The 15,186-nt window shown below is 45.4% G+C and overlaps 1 protein-coding gene across 21 annotated transcripts in view; it reads right to left on the reverse strand.

Moving 5' to 3' along the window:
• Positions 1 to 15,186, reverse strand: part of pcbp3 (poly(rC) binding protein 3) — a 187,226-nt gene that overhangs the window by 38,645 nt on the left and 133,395 nt on the right. For 16 of the 21 annotated variants that reach the window (XM_033024402.1, XM_033024405.1, XM_033024396.1 and 13 more), the window contains 4 exons: positions 14,038 to 14,165; positions 3,441 to 3,464; positions 2,467 to 2,499; positions 2,246 to 2,362 (listed from right to left, as the gene is read on the reverse strand). In XM_033024402.1, coding sequence (XP_032880293.1) covers positions 2,246 to 2,362; positions 2,467 to 2,499; positions 3,441 to 3,464; positions 14,038 to 14,106 — 243 coding nt within the window. In that variant the 5' untranslated portion in view covers positions 14,107 to 14,165. Of the gene's footprint in view, positions 1 to 2,245; positions 2,363 to 2,466; positions 2,500 to 3,440; positions 3,465 to 14,037; positions 14,169 to 15,186 lie in introns of all 21 variants that reach the window. The other 5 variants (XM_033024403.1, XM_033024399.1, XM_033024400.1 and 2 more) reach the window with 2 other exon arrangements.

The following is a 15,186-nucleotide window of genomic DNA, read 5'->3' on the forward strand; positions in this document are numbered from 1 at the left end:
ATTTTGTTTATATCCTGCTGAATTTAAGCATTACAGCTGCAAAGAAAAATAAATGCTTCAATCACATCTCCAATTCTGAACATACAATGGGTGGAAAGCAGCTGGAATTGGTTGGTCATAGGTCACTGCCCTGAGGGAATCTTGCAACGAGAGTGGTGCTGCTGAGCAACTCATGATCATGGATATTTAAACTGGAATACATTGTCTTTGCTACCTACAATATTTCTCACAATTTGTATCCAATGTGGAGAAGTACTACTTTGTTAGCTAAGTGATGATGTTCAATAGAAATCAAAAGGATAATTTCTTGCAGGGTTTTTGATAGGCATGGTGGACAAATGCTGAAAAGATAGTAGGCGTGAAACAAAAGGATCAAACAGTTACGAATTGTGAGATTGGAGGCAAGAATGTAGATAGAAAGAAATGGGAGGGGAACAATAGGTACGAGTTCAGGTGTGGCACAGGGGGAGGGTTATGTATTTACCTAAAATTAGAGAATTAATTGTTCATACCATTGTGTTGTTACCCAAGTTACCCAAGCAAAGTATCAGGTGTTGTTCCTCCAGTTTGCATGTGACCTCATTCTGGCAATGAAAGAAAGATCAGTATGGTAAAGGAATAAAAGTTATGGTTAGTGGAAATCCCATAGGCTTTGGCAGAGCGAGCGCGGTGTTCGGCGAAACAGTTGCTGAGTCTACACTTGGTCTCACCCATGTACAGGCCACATTGGAGCATTGGATGGAGTAGATTGAGGTGCACGTGAATCGCTGTCTCATCTGGAAAGACCGTCCCTATAGCTCATCCTAAAGAAACCACATTTTACTAAAGAGCAAAGATATCTCAGATGTCCTAGAATTAATATTCTATAACCTCATCTTGGGAGCAGATCACAGTCACAATAATACTTTATTAGCCAAGTATGTTTTGCAACATACGAGGAATTTCATTTGCCAAGTCAGTCATCATACAAATAAAAAGCAACTGAACACACAAAACACATTTTAACATAAACATCCATCGCAGTGACTCCACATTCTTCATGGTGATGAAAGGTGAAAAAAAGTTAAATCTCTTCCCTTTGTTCTCCTGCGGTCGGGGGCCTCGAGCCCTCTGTTGACGAAATGATCTTGACTCCCGTAGCCGGCGGCGGGCCCTCCACCTCGAGGCGATCAGCTCCTTCATCGGGGGGATGGCACCTCCCCTGCCCCGGACGATCGAACCCCGTGTCGGGGCTGGTCGAACCTTCTGCGACATTGGAGCTCCCGACACCACGGCCTCTCCCGAGACTGCGAGCTCCCGATGTAAAGTCCGCAGGCCACGGTTGGAGCGATCCCAGTCAAGGGATCGACTCCAATGTAAGTCCCCGCCCCACGGTAGGGCCCAAGGTCAGTCCGAGGAGGCCTCCAACTCCATCGATGGTAGGCCGCAGAGCGACCGGAGAATGCGATCCGAATATTAATCGCATCTCTGGCAAAGTATGAAATGAAAAATCCCCGACCCCTAACCCCACATAAAACAAACCCGGGAAAATTTACACAAACTTTTAACACACACTAAAAATTTAAAAAAGACCAAAAAACAAACAGACTGTTGACAGGACTGCCAATCGTGCAGCGCCCCTGATGGTAAAGAAATTGAGAATAGGGGATAGCGTCTTTGCAAGAGGCAGGATGGGGAGGAAGTGTAGTTTAGATAACAGTGGGAGTTGGTAGGTTTGTAGAAGATGTCAGTTGATAGTCTGTCCCCTGTGATGGTGTCAGAGATCAGGAAATGAGAGAGAGGTGTGACAGATAGTCTAAGTGAATTTGTGAGAATGGTGGAAGTTAGTTGTTTAAATACATAGGTTTAGAAACTGGAGTATTTATGTTTAATGCCTTATTTTGTGTTCCTTAATACCTCCATATTTAGGAAGGTTTAACAGGGATACAGCAATTTGAATCACCAGTACAATATAGATTGCTGTTTAAATCACCTGTCAGTATACCTCTGTTTTGACTCAGTGTTTCATACAATCACTGTGAATCAGACTGGCAAAAACATTTAATTTTGGTATGAGCAGTAGTGCAGCTTCAGTTTCTGCAATATGATGTATTAGCAACATGTCTTATGCCCCACTGATAAATTATAGCAGAACAAGACAGAAACGAAAGAAACATACATAAGCCATCTTGCCTTTCAATTAATTCTCATCTTTTACAGAAGAGATCACACTATTAAAATATCATGAAAAGAGAAAACTTCTTACCTCCTCAAATTTAAAGGCAATCATTGCAAATGCCTTGAATATTGCATCAGTTGGGCCTGTGATAGTTACAATTCTCTCAGGACAATTTCCTTCAGAAATGTTAATGCGTGCACCACTCTGAAAGTGCGAAAATGGCAGAATTATACTGCAAGAAATAAATCACAATGCATATACGGAAATTCAAGCATAATGTAGGGAACAACTATTAACAATTCACCTACCTCTTCACGCATCTTTTTCACAGTCTCACCTTTCTGAAAGAAAATAGAAACATACAAAACAGGTACTGCACCATTGCAAATTTTGTACATGTAGTTTATGCTTGATAATGTTATATGGATGCAATAGTACTGGGTACAGAGTAGTGTGCAATCAACATTATGGCACTGAATAAACATCTCTGGATTGAAAAATTTAAATGAATTTGTAAAGATACTTGTCAATGGAAATAGCAACTTGTGTTCTGTGCAGGTAGACAAAAGTGCTAGAGGAACTCAGCGGGTGAGGCAGTGTTCTGGGCATTTGACAGGACAGATCATCCACTGTCCGAAAATCCTTGATCTGCTGCACTACGAATGATGCAGGGCACTGTTCCAGAGAACATTGGGAGGCTGCACATTGGTGTCCATAATCACAAATTGGTGACACTTGGAGCTGGAACTCACTCAGTTATGTTGTCAGCTATGGTTAGGAAATAGCCTCAACAGCCGAGAGATCCCACTTGCAGACACACTAATCCCTGCCTATCTGCAACATATTCCAACTGTTTAAGCATTTTTCATTCAAAATCATTCGGACATATCAATAAATTAAAATTAAAATCTTTATAGGTAAAAGCACACACAAATATAATTAAACTGTTTAAATTAATTAAAATCAATAAATAGTTTTACATTTCTTAGTAGAAGATTTGCTCGTAAATTTAAATGACATTAATTCATTAGATTCTTCGGAAATCACAAAGAAAAGTTACAAACATGATTCTTTCCTGGAAAAGATTCAAACGGCGTGTCTTACTGAGGACATTGATTATGACGGTTTTACAACATAACATGAAAGCTTCTATTTATGAAGTCCTTATGACTGGTAGATCAACATATTAAATAGGCATCTAAAAGTTCACTATGTTAATGATATGAAGATGTATGTTCAATCTTATTTAGCAACATGCACAAAGTAAAATATTAATGCAGACCTTTCCAATGATGCTTCCAACTTCCTGCAAGAATTAAAGAAAGATATTTACCAATGTTTATCTGGAATATTGTCAGCAATTTCAAATTCCTCTACAGCACACTCCTTAGCTCATTCACTTAATTTTCACTCTAGCTCATTCTTGTGGCATATCCCAATAGTCCTAATTATATTTTACATGACTAGATTAACCACTATATTAGTAACAAATCGCTCTAAAATATGTACTGTCACAAGAAATACATCAATTCCGAAGTAGAGAAGATACACTAACTTTCCTTGATTAAAAAAAAGAGCAATGTTAGCACACATGCAGTGTTTTGCACAGCATGGGGAAGAAGCAAGTGGGAGAGAATATAGCTCAGGAGGAAGAAACAGCAACAAAAAGGTGTAAAAATAAATATATAAAGTGCACACTCCACAGTGTGTACAAGACAATACAACAATACAATACGGTTTTATTCGTCACAGGAGGTACATTGATATGAAACGTAAGACACATACGCAAGAGGATTCACTGCAGGCCACATTTCCTTAAGTCTGTGCAGCTAAGCCACGAGGAACAATGGCAGAAATAATTTTGCTTGCATACTGAATTGGGCTTAATTCTGTAGTTCTAAATTAGGGCAATTATTTTTAAATAAAAATTTTCCAAGATGTAACCGATTGTTGTAAGTGACCTATCAGCGATCACTTAAACAGTTGATGAGGAAAACATGAGGAAAGCATGGCAGTTCCTTGTCCTTATTTGGAAATTTCAGCTTAAATCACCCTAAAAAATGACAGACTGGAAAGTGCAAGTGCCCTACCCTATTTGATGCTGGGAGTTACTAGCAAGACAAACTATATCATCCCCGGCAGGTAGTGTCAAAGTGTCTCACTCTGAAGGGAGAAAAGGGGGTGTCTGCCTCATGGTCAACTCTGCGTGGTGCTCAGACGTGGCAGTCCTTTCCAACTCCTGCTCTCCCCACCTGGAACATCTGGCGGTGAAGTGCCGTCCCTTCTACCTCCCAAGGGAATTCACCTCCATCATCCTGACCGCGGTCTACATCCCACCCCAGGCAGACGTCCGTCTGGCACTGGAGGAGCTGTACGCCGTGGTCAACAAACACCAGACGTCTTACCCCGAGGCATTTACCACCATTGCTGGGGACTTCAATAAGGCAAACCTCAAGAAATCACTCCCTAACTTCCACCAACATGTTTCCTGCTGTACCAGAGGACCAAATACCCTCGACCATTGCTACACCACCATCAAGAATGCCTATCGCTCTATCCCTCGCCCTCACTTCGGTAAATCCGACCATACCGCGGTGCTGCTTCTTCCTGCCTACAGGCAGCAATTAAAGAGCACACCTCCAGAGGTGAGGATAGTGCAGAGCTGGTCGGGGGGGGGGGGGGGGGGGGGGGGGGGGGGGCAGAGGAACTCCAGGACTTTTTGGAGTCTGTAGACTGGGCAATGTTCAAGGACTCGGCAACGGACTTGAACGAATACACCACAGTCGTTACAGACTTCATAAAGAAATGTGTGGAGGACTGCATTCCTACAAAAACCTTGCGAGTGTTTCCCAAACAGAAACCTTGGATGAACTTTGAGATCCCCACTCTTCTGAAGACCAGACACCGGGCATTCATGTCTGATGATACAGTGGTCTACAAGAAGTCCAGATATGACCTTGGTAAGGCCATCAAAAAGGCCAAAAGGCACTTCTGCTCAAAACTGGAGGATGAGACAGATGTTCGGCAGCTGTGGCGGGGCCTGAATGCAATCACCTCCTCCGAGGCGAAACCAGGAGGCAGCACGAATGTCGGCGAAACATCACTCCCTGACGAGCTCAATGCGTTTTACGCACGCTTTGATAGGGAGAATACTGATGTGCCTTCCCGAGCCCCCATTCGCTGTGATGGTATTTCAGTCTCAGTAACACAGGCCGACATCAGGAAATTCTTCAGAGGGGTGAACCCTCGAAAAGCGCCTGGACCTGATGGTATACCCGGTCATGTTCTAAAAACCTGTGCGGACCAACTGGCTGGAGTTTTTACGGATATTTTCAACTTCTCACTACTGATGTGTGAGGTCTCCACCTGCTTTAAAAGGGCATCAATTATACCAGTGCCCAAGAAGAGTAAGGTGACGTGCCTCACGTAAACACTGCCCAGTTCATCATCGGCTCTGACCTCCCTTCCATCGAGGGGATCTATCACAGTTCGCTGCCTCAAAAAGGCTGGTAGCATCATCAAGGACCCACACCATCCTTGCCTACACTCATCTCCCCGCTACCTTCAGGTAGAAGGTACAGGAGCCTGAAGACTGCAACGACCAGGTTCAGGAATAGCTACTTCCCCACAGCCATCAGGTTATTAAACTTGGCCCGGACAAAACTCTGAACATTAATAGCCCATTATCTGTTATTTGCACTTGATCAGTTTATTTATTCAGAAGGGTAAGGAAAAGAAGAGGAGGGCAATTGTAATAGGGGACTCTATAGTCAGGGGGTCGGATAGGCGATTCTGTGGACGCAGACAGGAGTCCCGGATGGTAGTTTGCCTCCCTGGTGCCAGGGTCAAGGATGTGTCTGAACGTGTCCAAGAAATCCTGAAATGGGAGGGAGAGGAGCCTGAGGTTGTGGTGCATATAGGTACCAACGACATAGGTAAAAAAAGAGAAGAGGTCCTGAAAGAAGAATTTAGGGAGTTAGGTAGAGAGTTAAGGAGAAGGACTGGAAAGGTAACAATCTCAGGATTACTGCCTGTGCCACGCGACAGTGAGAGTAGGAATGGAGCGGGGTGGAGGATAAATGCGTGGATGAGAGACTGGTGCAGTGGGTATGGATTCAAGTTTCTGGATCATTGGGACCTCTTTTGGGGAAGGTGCGACCTGTACAGAAAGGACAGGTTGCACTTGAACTCAAGGGGGACCAATATCCTGGCGGGGAGATTTGCAAAGGCTACTGGGGAGACTTTAAACTAGTATGGTTGGGGGGAGGGACTCAAATTGGGAAAGCTAGCAGTCAGTGTGTGAAGCAGGGGGCAGAGAATGGTAGCACTCTGACCCAAAATGTAGGGGAGAGAGAAGAAAAAGAAAATAATCAGAGAATAAGAGAGGGTGGGTTTCTTAAATGTGTATATTTTAATGCTAGGAGCATTGTAAGAAAAGTGGATGAACTTAGAGCCTGGATTGACACCTGGAAGTATGATGTTGTGGCGATCAGTGAAACATGGTTGCAGGAGGGCTGTGATTGGAAACTATATATTCCAGGATTTCATTGCTTCAGGTGTGATAGAATTGGAGGGGCAAGAGGTGGAGGTGTTGCATTGCTTATCAGGGAAGATATTACAGCAGTGCTTTGGCAGGATAGATTAGAGGGCTCGTCTAGGGAGGCTATTTGGGTGGAACTGAGAAATGGGAAAGGGGTAGCAACACTTATAGGGGTGTATTATAGACCGCCAAATGGGGAGCGAGAATTGGAAGAGCAAATATGTAAGGAGATTGCAGATATTAGTAGTAAGCACAAGGTAGTGATTGTGGGAGATTTCAATTTTCCACACATAGACTGGGAAACACATTCTGTAAATGGGCTGGATGGGTTGGAGTTTGTAAAATGTGTGCAGGATAGTTTTTTGCAACAATACATAGAAGTACCTACTAGAGAAGGGGCGGTACTGGACCTCCTGTTAGGAAATGAGATGGGTCAGGTGGCAGAGGTATGCGTTGGGGAACAGTTCGGGTCCAGTGATCACAATACCATTAGTTTCAATATAATTATGGAGAGGGACAAAACTGGACCTAGGGTTGAGATTTTTGATTGGAGAAAGACTAACTTTGAGGAGATGCGAAAGGATTTAAAAGGAGTAAATTGGGACAGTTTGTTTTATGGGAAAGATGTGGAAGAGAAATGGAGTACATTTAAAGGTGAAATTTTAAGAGTACAGAATCTTTATGTCCCTGTTCGGTTGAAAGGAAATCGTAAAAATTGTAAAGAGCCATGGTTTTCAAGGGAAATTGGACACTTGGTTCGGAAAAAGAGGGAGATCTACAATAGTTATAGGCAGCATGGAGTAAATGAGGTGCTTGAGGAGTATAAAGAATGTAAAAAGAATCTTAAGAAAGAAATTAGAAAAGCTAAAAGAAGATATGAGGTTGCTTTGGCAAGTAAGGTAAAAGTAAATCCGAAGGGTTTCTACCGCTATATTAATAACAAAAGGATAACGAGGGATAAAATTGGTCCATTAGAGAGTCAGAGTGGCCAACTATCTGCAGAGCCAAAAGAGATGGGGGAGATATTGAACAGTTTCTTTTCTTCGGTATTCACCAAGGAGAAGGATATTGAATTATGTGAGGTAAGGGAAACAAGTAGAGTAGCTATGGAAACTATGAGGATCAAAGAAGAGGAAGTACTGACACTTTTGAGAAATATAAAAGTGGATAAGTCTCCAGGTCCGGACAGGATATTCCCTAGGACATTGACAGAAGTTAGTGTAGAAATAGCAGGGGCTATGGCAGAAATATTTCAAATGTCATTAGAAACGGGAATAGTGCCGGAGGATTGGCGTACTGCGCATGTTGTTCCATTGTTTAAAAAGGGGTCTAAGAGTAAACCTAGCAATTATAGACCTGTTAGTTTGACGTCAGTGGTGGGCAAATTAATGGAAAGAATACTTAGAGATAATATATATAAGCATCTGGATAAACAGGGTCTGATTAGGAACAGTCAACATGGATTTGTGCCTGGAAGGTCATGTTTAACTAATCTTCTTGAATTTTTTGAAGATGTTACTCGGGAAATTGATGAGGGTAAAGCAGTGGATGTTGTGTATATGGACTTCAGTAAGGCCTTTGACAAGGTTCCTCATGGAAGGTTGGTTAAGAAGGTTCAATGGTTGGGTATTAATGGTGGAGTAGCAAGATGGATTCAACAGTGGCTGAATGGGAGATGCCAGAGAGTAATGGTGGATGGTTGTTTGTCAGGTTGGAGGCCAGTGACGAGTGGGGTGCCACAGGGATCTGTGTTGGGTCCACTGTTGTTTGTCATGTACATCAATGATCTGGACGATGGTGTGGTAAATTGGATTAGTAAGTATGCAGATGATACTAAGATAGGTGGGGTTGCGGGTAATGAAGTAGAGTTTCAAAGTCTACAGAGAGATTTATGCCAGTTGGAAGAGTGGGCTGAAAGATGGCAGATGGAGTTTAATGCTGATAAGTGTGAGGTGCTACATCTTGGCAGGACAAATCAAAATAGGACGTACATGGTAAATGGTAGGGAATTGAAGAATGTAGGTGAACAGAGGGATCTGGGAATAACTGTGCACAGTTCCATGAAAGTGGAATCTCATGTAGATAGGGTGGTAAAGAAAGCTTTTGGTGTGCTGGCCTTTATAAATCAGAGCATTGAGTATAGAAGTTGGGATGTAATGTTAAAATTGAACAAGGCATTGGTGAGGCCAATTCTGGAGTATGGTGTACAATTTTGGTCGCCTAATTATAGGAAGGATGTCAACAAAATAGAGAGAGTACAGAGGAGATTTACTAGAATGTTGCCTGGGTTTCAGCAACTAAGTTACAGAGAAAGGTTGAACAAGTTAGGGCTTTATTCTTTGGAGCGCAGAAGGTTAAGGGGGGACTTGATAGAGGTTTTTAAAATGATGAGAGGGATAGACAGAGTTGACGTGGAAAAGTTTTTCCCACTGAGAGTAGGGAAGACTCAAACAAGGGGACATGACTTGAGAATTAAGGGACTGAAGTTTAGGGGTAACATGAGGGGGAACTTCTTTACTCAGAGAGTGGTAGCTGTGTGGAATGAGCTTCCAGTAAAGGTGGTGGAGGCAGGTTCGTTTTTATCATTTAAAAATAAATTGGATAGTTATATGGATGGGAAAGGAATGGAGGGTTATGGTCTGAGCGCAGGTATATGGGACTAGGGGAGATTATGTGTTCGGCACGGACTAGAGGGGTCGAGATGGCCTGTTTCCGTGCTGTAATTGTTATATGGTTATATGGTTATATGGTGTATATATTTATATAATGGTATATGGACACACTGATCTGTTCTGTAGTCATGCCTACAATGTTCTGTTGTGCTGAAGCAAAGCAAGAATTTCATTGTCCTATCAGGGACACATGACAATAAACTCTCTTGAATCTTGAAACAGATTTGCAACTGCTTCGTTAATGTTGCTTGAATGAAAGCAACAGTTGAAATGGCGTACATCAAAGATCCTCATTGATGATTGAGTAAACATAATTATAAATTAAAAAGACCTTCAAAACATTTCTGCAAACTTCTAAGAATCAAGCGTGAAGAAAAATGTATCATAAACTCAAGCATTCCATAACGGTAAAAGTTGAACATTTTCATTGTGGATTTACTATCTTTGAATGTTCTACTTCATTTGTTCATTTAAACATCAAATTTCCCATTATGTATGCGACTCCTGCACACAGGGTTGGAATTATAACAGCAAGAGAAGATGTTTTGGCAAGTAGAGACTGCGAGTTAATTTAATTAACTTTATTACGAACGGTAAAACAATGAATAAACGCGAGTCGATAAGACAGCCAACAAAATTATGTTGCATCCACAAGTGTGGTGCTAGATTGAATGAACTCGACAAAAGCGCGAAAATCGCTCCCTGCATTCACGTGACTGGAGCAGCCAATCCGAGGGTTTGACAACCCCAAGGCACCAGCAAGTGCCGCTACAGGCCCCCCCACCCCCCGGAACCCGAGGTATGGAACCGAGCAGAGACCCGGAAACAACGACCAGAACGCGTCGTCAGTGGAGGCGGGGCAGGAGTTACATGGGGAACAGGAGACCGTAAGGGGGCAGGCGTGACAAGGGGGACTGGTCGAACAGGACCAGGAAACCGCAATGGGGTGGAAAGAATGGGTACGACCGGGTCGGGGGAAACAGGTATAACTGGTGCAGCTGGATCGGTTGGCAGACGACCGCTACGTCGGGTTAGAGCGACCACACCGGGCTGTCCACGTCGACGTGGGCGGGCTTGAGACGACCGATGGAGACGAACTCCTCCCGGCCACCCACGTCCACGGTGAAGGTGGCAACACCCGGAACGGCCCCTCGTAGACCCGCTGCAAGGGGGATCGGTGAGCGTCCCTGCGAACAAAAACATAGGTACAATTCTGCAGAACCGACAGCACATGCACTGCCGGCAAACCATGCCGTGAAGTGGGAACGGGAGCTAGCCCGCTCACCTGCTTCTGGAGGCTCGCCAGCAACGCCGGGGCAGAATCCACCCGCCGCGGACGGCAGGGAGAAAGTCCCCAGGCACCCGCAGGGCCGAGCTGTACACCAGCTCGGCGGAGGAAGCGGCCAAGTCCTCTTTGGGGGCAGTGCAGATACCGAGGAGCACCCACAGTAATTGGTCCACCCAGTCCGGCCCCGTGAGCCGAGCCTTCAATGCCGACTTAAGGTGGCGGTGAAAACGTTCAACGAGCTTGTTGGCCTGCGGGTGGTAGGCGGTGGTATGATGTAATCGTGCCCCGTAGAGCTGAGCTAGGGAAGACCATGAAGCAGAAGTGAATTGGGCCCCCCAGACCGTGGAGATATCCGACGGGACCCCGAACCGGGCAATCCAGTTGGCCGCCAGGGCCCGAACACAGGCCGCGGCGGAGATGTCCGAGAGCGGGATAGCCTCCGGCCACCTCGTGAAACGGTCCACGATGGTAAGTAGATGCGGGGTGCCGCGGGATGTCGGCAACTGGCCCGCATGTCATGCAGGAAACGGCCCGCGGGGACGTCAAAATCCTGCACCGGAGGCCGCACATGCCTCTGAACCTTGGAGGCCTGACAGGGAATGCAGGCACGGTCCCAGGCCGCCACCTGCTTGCGGAGCCCGTGCCAAACAAACTTGGCCGCCACCAGCGTAGGGGCGGATGGGTGGGCCAGACCGTGGATGGAATCAAAAACACGCGACTGGTGGGGACGATGGGGCGAGGCCGGCCTATGGAGACATCGCAAAGGACCACGGTGCCTGAGGCTCCACACGGAACATCGGCCAACTGGAGGCCAGAAACAGAGGTGCGGTAGTCCGACATCCCGGCGTCCGTATGCTGTGCCGCAGCCAGCTCGTCGTAGTCCACACCATGGTCCACGGCCAAAATGGAGGGGAGGGCGGGGCGGGACAAGGCGTCAGCAATGGTGTTGAGCTTGCCCGCGACGTGCTGAACGTCCGTGGTAAACTCCGATATGTAAACGAGGTGCCGCTGCTGTCGGGCGGACCACGGGTCGGACACCTTACCCAAGGCAAAGGTAAGGGGTTTATGGTCCGTAAAGGCAGTGAATGTGCAACCTTTGAGGCTCTTTGTCGAAGGCGCTGTAGTTGCGCTCGGGAGCTCGCAGTTGACGGCTAAAAAAGGCCAGCAGCCGTCGACGAGCTGCTCCTGGACGCCGCCCACAGCCGAGTCCAAGGCGTCTTGGCACCCTCGTCTGCCTCCGAGGACCATTCGAGCTCCCGAGGCTTGTCCGCGAGGTACTGGAACAGGGGGCGCATGATTTTGGCAGCTGCCGGCACGAAACGGTGATAAAAATTCACCATGCCGACAAATTCCTGCAACCCCTTTACCGTGCGCGACCGGGGTAACTGCCGAATGGCCTCGACCTTTGAGGGTAGAGGGGCAGCGCCTGAAATGTGACGCTGTGACGCTGTGCCCCAGAAGGGAGATGGAACGGAGGCCGAACTGGCACTTGGCAGTGTTGATTACGAGGCCGTGGTCGAGGAAGCGCTGGAAAAGGGTCCGCAGGTGCACGATGTGCTCATCCTGGGTGTGGCTTGCTACCAGGGTGTCATCGAGGTAAATGAACACAAACGGCAGACCCCTCCCAACCCTGTCCATAAGGCCTTTGGAATGCCTGCGCGGCATTCTTTAATCCAAAAGGCATACGCAGCCAACATCGTTTGGACGTCGTGGGTGACAGGAATCTGATTATAGCTCAGGACAAGGTCAACTTGGGGCGGGGCGTCGCCATCGTCTCAGCCGAGGCGAATGGCGCGCCGGCGTGGAAACCCGGTTGATGGAGGTGCCATCTTGCTGTTTTGCCAGCCAGAGTTCGTCGGCCCTCTCGGCGAGCTGTATGGGGTCGGCGAAATCGGCGCCGGCGAGCATGAGGCGGACGTCGTCAGGCATCTGCTCCAAGAAGGCCTGTTCAAAGAGTAGACACGGGCGGTGGCCGTCCATCATCAAGCAATTCCGTCATCAGCACGGACGGCTTGCGATTGCCCAACCCGTCCATGTGTAGGAGGCGGGCGGCGCGGTCTCTGCTGCTGAGCCCAAACGTGCGAAGGAGGGCTTTGAGACCTTCGTATTTAGCGAGTGCCGGCGGGTCTTGCAGGAAAGGCAATAACCACGAAGCTGTCTCCTGTGTGAGCGCTCCGACGACATGGAAGTACTTTGTGTCGTCCACCACGATGTTACGGAGGTGGAATTGTGCTTCCACGTGGGCGAACCAAACCTGTGGTTGCTCGGCCCAGCTTGAGGCCGACGGCATTCTGCTGAGCGTCGGGAACGGCGGCAGCTTGCATTCTCGGCGTCCAATAAACGATTGGGGTCACCAGTTTGGCGAGTCGAGACTGTGAGTTAATTCAATTAACTTTATTACGAACGGTAAAACAATGAATAAACGTGATTCGATAAGGCAGCCAACAAAATGATGTTGCATCCACAAGTGTGGAACTCGACAAAAGTGCGCGAAAATTGCTCCCTGCGCCCACGTGACTGGAGCAGCCAATCCGAGGGTTTGGCTACCCCAAGGCCGCTAAAATGTAATTCAGAAAAATCAGTTCAGACAGGTTGAATGCCAGTGTCAAATGTGAATTTACATAATCAATCTCCAAACAGTTTAATGAAACAATGTTTCATCTAAGGAAGGGAAATTAATTTATGATGAATGGCATCTTATTTTAAATTCTTCATAACCTGGGTGGTTCATGCTGTTGCCAAGTTTAATATTCAAAGATGTTCATTCTAGTATTCTGCTGCTCACGAAAGCAGAGCTAGATAATTCATCAGAACAAATCAATCACAGCAATCAACTGTCAGCAAAATATTGTATAAAATTAGAACAAAGCTCCTGCAATTTAGACAGTGCTACAACTTCTGCTTTCATTATTGAGACCACTACTTACCGCGAAATTGAGAGTCTTGCAGTGTCAGAATCATACTGTAGGCACAAGGAACTGCACCTTGATTAACACACAACCTGCTGGAGTAACTCAGCATAGGCAACATCTCTTGAGAACGTGGATAGGCAATGTTTTGGGTTGGGACCCTTCATGAGAATCATATTGCAGAATCTACACTCATCTCATTTTTTATTCTCCCCACATTCCCATCAGAAAACCAGCAAAGTCACAGGAAAAAATACAAGCACAACACAGACAGCACCATAGTGCACATTTTAACCCAGGCCACCGTTCTGTGTGTCACAAATATTTGCCCCCTTCAATGACAAAAACCAATGCAGATTCTATGTCATCAAATTCAAAAGCTTCTAAACCAAGCTATGGCCTCATTAGAGACCAGTAACTAAAAGTCACAAGGCACTTCAGCCCTTTTCAACTGTACTCAAAACAATTACCTTTCCATGCATGAGCAGTCGGATGGTAAGAGTAACATTCAGACCGCCCTCGTTGACCTTTGGCTCCATTGTGATGGCAGTATTACAATTTCGGGATTTCTTGGGAAAGGTGTAAACACGTGATGCACCTGCTTGACACAAAGAAGTGTTGCATACATTTAAAGATAAAACACTTTCCAGTAATTAATGTTCTCAAGTAAAAGATGGCTGTTTCAACTTAAATATCCATGAAGCTAAAATTATTATTTTTTAAATCATGGTAACCAAAAATTTTGAATGAATGGAACAAATGTAGCATCAGCATCTACCCTCACCACCCAAACCTGTTCTTTTTACAAACTAAATATTCAGGAAATAGATTTTAATATAATCTATTTGTCCCTGAATGTACATCACGTTTGCATTCATAAATATCTGCTCATTACTCTTAAGTCTGCATGTTCCTCAAGTTTTCTTTGCAAATGTTCTCTCTCTCTCTCTCTCTCTCTCTCTCTCTCTTTCTCTTCTTGTTTGACTGTCTGTGAGTTCAAGGAACTATGCCTAAACGGTACACAATAGCACAAAAATCTTTGCAGAATCTTACTAAGCTTTTTCCCGTGGTCATTAGTATCAAGTTTCTTCACATTTTATGTTATATTTCACGTTATTGATATTTAAAGTTTAAAAAAAACCAACATTGAAAATAATAACTGCCTGTGAGAGTGAGACTTTTATAGCGGCTTCCAGTGATGATGTCACAATGCCACCTCACAGTCGTCCAATCACAATGGAATCTCATTTAGCCAAGCTGCCATGAAGTTTCCGAAAACCGAAAGTGACATCAAAATTGGTTCTCAGGCACACGCTGCAGTGAATATTCCAAAAACCGAAAATGACATCACAATGTGATCTCTGCTGCTCTGCTGCTGATCTCTGTGGCAAGGAGAGGGACGTAGTGGGGGAGGTTTAAAAGTTTTAAAGTGACATTTAAAAGTTGGATTTCTTCAAATCTGCACTGGCAGTTTGGCAGTTATGATGTCATAATGCCCTACTGGCTACAATGTTTCTATCCCAGAACACTGAGTCCTTCATAGCAAATGTCCTTCAGTGAAAGAATCTGACAGCCTAACCGAGCACATCAAAGTTTAATAATTAGATTTGCATAACAAA

This window comes from Amblyraja radiata, chromosome 7 (genome assembly GCF_010909765.2).
Source record: "Amblyraja radiata isolate CabotCenter1 chromosome 7, sAmbRad1.1.pri, whole genome shotgun sequence".
NCBI lineage: Eukaryota > Metazoa > Chordata > Chondrichthyes > Rajiformes > Rajidae > Amblyraja > Amblyraja radiata.